The 8342-nt window shown below is 47.8% G+C and overlaps 1 protein-coding gene across 1 annotated transcript; it reads right to left on the reverse strand.

The window, feature by feature from the left end:
- Positions 1-2350: 2350 nt before the first annotated feature.
- On the reverse strand, positions 2351-7654 carry LOC109703817 (translation initiation factor IF-2-like). Its single transcript, XM_020224538.1, has 3 exons — positions 7363-7654; positions 6535-6587; positions 2351-2704 (listed from the first exon to the last, which is right to left on the reverse strand). The coding sequence occupies exons 1-3, from the start codon at positions 7652-7654 to the stop codon at positions 2351-2353; spliced, it is 699 nt and encodes a 232-aa protein (XP_020080127.1).
- Between the last annotated feature and the right edge of the window lie 688 nt (positions 7655-8342).

Genomic DNA, 8342 nt, shown 5'->3' on the forward strand with positions numbered 1-8342 from the left:
ACATGTTCCCTCCAGTGGGTACCACAACGATAGGCGAGGATTACTCAGCGGTATCAGGAAGAGCTAACACAGTATGCGTCAGTGAAAAGTACAGTAGCCAATAATAATTTGAACGAAAAAATATTATATAAATGAAAGTTACAACTTACCGCTACTGTATATGAAACAACTGGAATAGTATAATGCAAAAACTATATTAGCAGACAACGTAAAGGAAGGAGACGGTAAGTATACATGCAACAACCTGTCTATAGTCGTATGGCGTCAACCGGACAGAAGTCCATAATATACCCAATTGTACTGCTATATTGGTCCGCAGACCTCAAGCGCTGCCTGTCACTAATTCGTGCACACCTTGATTCACCGCCCCATAGACGATCCCATCCGGAAACGACACTCGGTTCGGTAGTCCAACGACGGTTCATGAATACCTCAAAGTGCTGTGATAAGTCATGTTGGGTATGGCTTCAATGTAAAATCGGGTGAGCCGGTGCTAGGCCAAGCACAGAAACAGGGCGTAACAACGCCGAACACGATCAACCATGATCGAAACACATGACAAGAGAGTCGAGTTGTTGCTGGATCAAGGTCCACAGTGTCCAATGATGACAACAAATCCCAGATATGAAGTACGAGACCGACACAATGTCAAACAATACGAATTGCATCAACAAAACCAACTAGTCAACAGATACGGAAATGTAACAAGACCGACCAAAACTAAGTCAAAGATTATCTGATGCAACAAGACTAATTAGGTCACAGATACGCATGTGTAGATAGAAATACTCTATCTACTCGAGATTTACTAAGCATGCAAAACACGAGAGTGTATACGAATATAAATGCTCAAATATACTATGCAATAGTAACAATAGAAGAAGTAAGGGTAAAAACCAATCACCGAGCAGCACCACGTGTACCGACGTTGGATCGATAGTAACCCACTGTAAGTAATTTCGCGCCTGTTTCCGGACTTGCCGAAAGATGTAACCGGACACTAAGGAGAGGTCCACTGGGTTAGGCAACCGCACTAACAGATAAATCACTAAACGCATAACCCCACAAATAAAATCACTTGGAATCAGTTTTCCCAAACCGGATTGCCGGAACGCCGGTAAGTCCCGAACCACACTGGCACACCGTCGCGTACCACTAAGTGTACCGAATCACCGCTCGATGTCACGAGTAACGTGCGCCCAAAAATCTCCAATTTGGAGTTTTGGTAGCAAACACAGATAAACACCTGCACAATTTATCGCGGATAATGTACAATCGGTTGTTCCCGAAGTGGTCTATTTCGACACCGAACCAATGTCGTCATCCCATCATCACCGAACCCACAAAATGGGCATGGTGACCAGCAAAACAAGGCTTAGTGATAATTTTACAGGATAAACCAACACGTTCGTGAGAATCCGAACCGAAACTGCGTTCTTTCAGCGTAATTGCGCGACAAACGATCGAAATGATTCTTCGCATTTCTGCAAAATGCTAACGGATCATTGGACAATCAGTCCACGATGTCACCACACACACTATACACTGCACGTACCACAAGGCCATATTGACACAAAAGCTATATTTAAGTAATCCAATATTTTATGTAAATCTGGGCGATAACTGGCCTCGTTCACGCAAACTGAAGGACTTCCAACGGTCTGCCAGATTCGTACTGACCATGTTCTTTATGCACGAGAGGCGTGCTCACAATCTGAGCAGATGGCTCTGTGGAAGGCGCGTGAGAGCAACCCAATCACAAAGCGCGCAGTCAGGAAAATCGCGCCGCAAACTAGCCGATATAAATGCTCTGATCAATGTAGGTGAGCACTGGTATAGAACGGGACAAAAGGTCACGTGCTACCATCGGAGCATCGGAAACAGCTCGGTAGCTCGGATTAAGACGTGCCAAACCCAAAACACAGCAGCAAAAAAGGCTGACAGTTCGACACGCCGAACAGAAGACGGTAGTCTCCCGACAGAAACTAAAGGTGAGCACGTATGATCAGCAATTGTACGAGTATCATGCTCCCTTCGCAGAGATCGGGCGAGGCTTGGGTTGCTCGAATGGTAAACCATACCAAACTACCCTATTTCGGCTTGGCCGGAGCAAGTTCTCGGCCGCTATCCGTGGCGGCACGGAGAGCACGCGTGGCGGCCAGGGATGGTGTGGGGTTATGAGAACATGATGCTCACCTCAGTTGTTTTTTTTTTTTTTTTTTTCTGGCTACTGGGGAGCTCTGTGGCGGCGACGGTCGGAGAGACTTGAGGCCCCGACGTGCCAAGGCTCGGGTCCGGGTGCTGCCGGCACGGGCGGCGCTGGGGACAGTTCGGGGTGTCGGGCGCGGTCCTAGGACGGCGCGAGGACGGGAGGAAGGAGGCGGCGACGATGGCGGCGGCCGCCGCGGTTGGCGCGCAAACGCCGCCGAGCTTTGACTGCTCCCTTGGCGGCGGGCAGGCCCATGGTGTGGCGGTGACCTTTTGGCCGGAGGAGGGTGCGGAGGTCGGGGGAGGCGGCGGCGGCCGACACTAGTGGCGGCGGCGCGGGACGAGGAGGATCAACACCTCTGCCCGATCTGCCGACTTGGCCGCGGATTGCTAGGCCGGCAGGCGCGCCTTCGGCGCGCTGCGCTGGTGGCGGATGCAGGGAGATGGTCGCGGGGTCCGGGCCTGTGTCGAGGATGGAGCCGAGGGTTGGTTCACCCTAGGTAGCAGCACAAGTGGGGGGTTGAAGGTTGAAGCAAGAAACAATGGAGAGGTGGAGGAAGCAGCCAGCTCCGGCGGCGGCGCGTTGTCAGGTGGGGGGCCGCGCGCGGGAGAGCAGGGAACGTGAGAGTGGGCGTTAAGGCAAGAGGACCCCAAGGTTAGGTTTCCTGAAAACCCTAGAAGACCCTTTTAAATAGTTAGGCGATAAAATCGTGCAAAGTCCCTCCAACTCGTATTTCATTCGAGTCCCTCACAGCTTGAATAAAAGGCAGGAATACCCCTCCACACGTCTATTCGGGTAAAACAGGTAATAAATGTCGCGATTTGCGAAATTACTGTTTTGCCATCGCCGACTTCTCGAATCAACGTGGCGATCTCCGCAGATGCCGATCGGTCAGATCTTGGAAGGATTGCACCAGTCGATCAGACCACGGAGACAACAAATCACCATTTTGTTATCTCATCGGCGCGATGCGACGAGAACCGTTCCAACTCTCATAGAAGAATTACGCACAAATACATATAAAAATTGTATTTATTTGGATTTATCAAAAAATTTTCGGGTCAAATCAAAATCCGTCGGCCCCTTAGTTCCAGAATAGCTGAAGCGATCAAACGAAGCTATTGCGATCGCTTGAACGGAGTCCGATATGCACCAGAGAGCAACTTCTACTCGTAGTTTCTCCGGAAATCGGAGTTACTATTCACTTAATGGGAAAATTAAAATCGCGTAACTTCTCCGTTTAACTTGTTTTTCTTCTGAAACTTACGAATGCTTATGTAATTTGAAATTACACACTAAACATTGTCAACGGAGAGTTTAGTGCCTTCAAAACTCAAGTACTTACAGATCACGACAATGTTTACAGGGCAGTTCGTTCGTTCATCGAGTCTTCGAACAATATAAGTTGCTTCATTCATACTTCTTATTATGCACAAATTGAATGGACAAGTAGAACAGAAAAAAATATCATTAATATAATGAACACATATTCGGAAAGCACGAGGGGAAAATTGAATGAAAACTTTCCGAAGTATTATGGGCATGCGAACTATTCAATAAAAACGGCAATAGGCATACACCTTCCAGTTAGTTTACGTCTAATGAGGCGTAATTCACAGCGAGAGATAACGTTCTTCTTTGAGGACAGAAAAGAAAAGATTGTCGTGTGATGAATATAATAATTTAATGAAGGACAAAGCAGAGGAGAATGTGATATCGGTAATAGCTTTAAGTAATTTGAAGCATACCATAGAACGAGTGTATTAGCGGCATACCAATAAGATATTCGATCAAAAAATATATGCCGTCGGTGATGTAGTACTTCGGCTGTTTTCAAGCGGTCAAAAACGACCGAATGTATAGAAAATGTTCCAAATTGGGATGGACCATTTCAAGTCTATGTCGCAATATAAAAGAAATGCATATTATTGAAAAAAGAGATGGTTCAAGAAAATGAAAATTCAATTAACGAAAAAATATCTGAAGAGAATTACCCATCTATTGTGCTTAGAGAAAAAACCAAGATTAAATGTTAGAATATTACAAAATGATCAATATTAACAATCTTTGAGTTGGCTTCCATTGGCTATATTGTGGCTGGCAGCTTCGACATTTTCTTCGGCGATTCATAAAGGATGCTCTTGTGAGCTGAGAAAAGCTTTTTCCTGAATTTTATTCTTCTGTTTTTAGCCATTAATTGACTTGAATTGGAGCCGCGCGCTCAGAGCGTTTGGGCTAAAGTTGTGTGTTGGTGCTGCAACTCGTCTTTAAGGGTTGCCAATCACTGTTGTAAGCAGATTCTGATTGGCCAAAGTCTGATCCTCATGATAACCTCATAATAGGTAGGTATTTCAGGGATATTTCTTAAAGTGATTTAACTCGAAAATATGTTGATCTAAAGACAAAGATCAGACCAAAGCTTGTACGAGACGAAAAAAGAAGAAAGTGAGACGACAGAAGTCGCTACAAAAATTTAATATAGAAGTAATATCTATTTGATCGCCAAATCGATTAAGCAGAGCGTACAGCGATAAGTAGTCGATTCTGACTAAACAAAAGGACCTTGCTATATATTTTAGACATTCTCAAATTGTTGAAGTTCGATGAGCCATAATAGTCGAATAATCATCCCCTTATTGAACGGGGCTTGAAACTGATGTAAAGAATGAGGTGCATGTTAGAGCATATCTCAGGAACAGAGGGAAAGTCCCTATGAGTTTTAGGTAGGAGGTATGGTGCTTATGTCTCAGAGCTTGCACTTTCCAGGACTTGCGTGACAGGTACACTTGCTATGTTATCCCTTGTAATTGGGTTGCCGGGGGCGGGCGAGGGCGCGCCCGGCTGGCGGGGGCGGTACCGCAGAAAGAGTGGTATGTTTCATGGTAATGTCACGCCCCGGGTCCCTTTTAGTTAAAGATCTGAGCGGAAAAGTCTGAAATTTTTTTTTTTGAAAATCTGACCAAGAGTGTGCAGATCCGCCACAATAAGGAGTTCATGGTCACTACGGAAGAGTCTCCCTGTATTTGCACCGCGTCGCACAAGTACAAGAGGAGTATAGGATACACCACAACCACAACCCAAACCAGATGACAACAGGATAGATGAATTCATCCATTCATTCACACACACAGTAATGATACTTTGAATTATGAATAACATTCACATCTATCTAGTTAAAATGTTCCTACCTAGAAACTGATTTTTGAAATACTAATCCATAAACCACAGAAAATCAGTTTGATAACTAGAATCTTCCACACGGGGCCATTCTTTTTCAAACCACGCTACACGAGGGGTAGAAACTGTTTATTTCAAAAATCAATTCCTTTAGTACATTTCAAAACAATTGAAAACCATATAGTCATATATATAAAGATAACTGAACTATATGTTAAGTATGTATTCAAGCAGTGCAAGGCGTAAATAGATATAATTCGACTGGAAGGAGCTCTATCGCACGCTAGACTACGCTGCCTCACCAGCTGTCACTCGAGTGCTACTCCCTGTAATGGCGGGGTGAGACAAGGAAACATGTCTCCCTCCCAGTGGGTGGCAAGCGTAGAGGCGAGGGGTACTCACATTCACGGAGAATAGATAGATATAAGTATTGATAAGTAAAGATGCTGACAAGTTATAGATGCAGAGTAAGTAAAAACATAGCTACAATAAACAATAAGGATGTAATGGAAATAAACACTATAGCTATGTATGAATGTCGTCAATGACGAAAAGCCCTCAAAATTACCAATCTCGCTGCCTATTGTCGTAAGACCTCAAGGCTGCATGCCATCATGACTCAACCTTGTACCATGACCTCGCATGAAGCCGTGGATCAGAAGCATATACATCGGCAATGAAGCCCCTGTCACGGGTTGGCAATCCAACACGTTCCGCGAAAAGAACACCCTCTTGCGTGGATCACCTGTGTTGTTCGTGAAAATGCCGTACTGTAGTGCGTCATGTGTATGCTCAAAGATCACACCATCGGTCAATAGCGCTCCGGCCACTCAGGAGCCGCACCGACTGTATAGGCCATCAGCAACTATCGTCTACGTAGTCAAAATGGAACGTGTACAACTCGACCCGAACAGGTTCTAGGTATCAAAATAGGGGAATGCCGCCAACAAATCACTTAGATAGTGAACAGATAAGTCAACTCTACTCGCTAGCATGATATCAACGATGAAATAACGAATGGTAGAGAATTAGATTATAAATTGCAGGTGCAAGCCTCAGATGATAACTATAAGTAGAGGTAAACGTAGGGTGAAGGAAACCTGTTAACCGAGTGCCACCATTGACCGCTACGCGTCGAGAGTACTCACCTGTACGTATCTGAACGATTCCTTCTCGAACTGTGAAGACGTGCAAGGCGAACCTACGAAAGAATCCAACGGGTTAAAATCTAACCCTTGTCATGTAATGCTAACTCACAACCCCTTCAGTGAGCCCCACAAAAACGTTTCCCAAAACCGATTACCGTATAACCAGATCGCGAAAGCCGCACCGGAATTCGCCCTCGCCCTACCTATCGTTTCCAAACCCACGAACGATCAGTGTGATCAGCCAAAAGCTTAGACGACCGAACACAAAAATATCCAAAACCATCGAGAGAATTCCGAATCGAACTGCGTTTCTATCGGCGGAATTTCGCGAAAACGACTCTCCGGAAAACACTTTGATTCCGCAAGGGCTTAGGGCTTGGACGATCAGTCAGAGTTATCTGCCCAACATGCTGCCAAACAATATCTACAACGAGAAGAATCCTAAAGTCATCACAGGTACTGCAATCGCATATTTTGTGTTATATTCAAGCTTTTCTGGACCAGTGCATGAACAAGAGAGCGATTAAACGAACCGTGTACTCGCTGACAGTTCAGGTCCAGAGGCCGTGTACTTTCGGAGGCATGCGGCCACTGCGTACGCGTGCACGGACGATGCGGGAATTCACGAACAGCGCAAATCAGCCGCAAAGATTGTCCTTAAGCTCACTACCCAGGCCACCATTACCCCAACCGGAGTTGAGCTCGTGTTCAGCACGAGCCAAGATCATATGTGCCTCATCTCCCGGTATATCGGGATGTCCTGATCACCGAAAGGTACCGGAAAATTAGAACTGCAGTGCGTGGGAACATGAATAATCCCAAGTGTACAGCGAACAAGTGGGGAGTCGGGCTGGTGGCCGGCGGGCCGGAGGCGGGCCGGTTCGCGGACGGAGGAGGCAGCACTCGGTTCAGGAGCGGTCCGGGTCGTTAGCGCTGCTGGCGGCGGCGTCGCGACAATGCGTGGCGCGGTCGGCTGAGATACACGCCGTTCCAGCTTCCTCTTCGGGTTGAGTCTTACAGGCGGCGCATGCGCGCGGCCGGAGGAGGTCGGCGGCTGCGAGTGGTGGTTCGGCGCGGAGTCAGAGGGCAAGCCTCGTGCACCCACGGTGGCCGGCAGCATCGGGGAGGGCGCGGTCCAAGGCGCCCGCCACAGGATCTGGCGGCTCGGGAGTTGTCAGCGGCGTCGGCGAGCGTCGGGACGACGGGGAAGCACGCGGAGTCAACCGGGTTCGTCGTGGGTAGACGGCGCGGAATGAAGGTGTGGCGGCGCGTCCGAGCTCTGAGGATCCCGAGGCTCGGCTGGGTAAGAACCGGGCTGCAGCGAGCTCCCTAGCACTCCGCAACGTCCGGGATGCCGAGCGAGCTGGGAGAAACGCCTGGACGGCCGGTTCCTTCCAGAGGGTGGAGGTAGTTGCCGCCCACCTGCTCTCGGCCAAGGAGGGAAAGGGTGGCGAGAGCGTGCGACCGAGGAGGCTGCAGGTAGGGGTTTCCGGTGCGGAGCCAGCACGCCGGCGGCCGGCGCGTCGCACAGACAGGCAGGGCTCAGTGGAGCGGTAGGTGTCCTGGTCAAGCTGCAGGGCGGATTAGAGGTTTAGGCGTTTCACCTACGAAACCTAGCATTTCTATATATATGTAGAGATAAATGCGGAATAACCCCCGAATGTGATCGATTCGACCCTCCCTACCCAGTTGAGTGTCACTCTTGCGACAGACATCCTCTCGCGGAGGCGAAATTGCAAAACTGGCATAAAATAATGGGCTTCTTCTCGATTATCCTTTTTGTCAAATCAGTCCACTTCACGACTTTT

Source organism: Ananas comosus, unplaced genomic scaffold (genome assembly GCF_001540865.1).
Source record: "Ananas comosus cultivar F153 unplaced genomic scaffold, ASM154086v1, whole genome shotgun sequence".
Taxonomy (NCBI): domain Eukaryota; kingdom Viridiplantae; phylum Streptophyta; class Magnoliopsida; order Poales; family Bromeliaceae; genus Ananas; species Ananas comosus.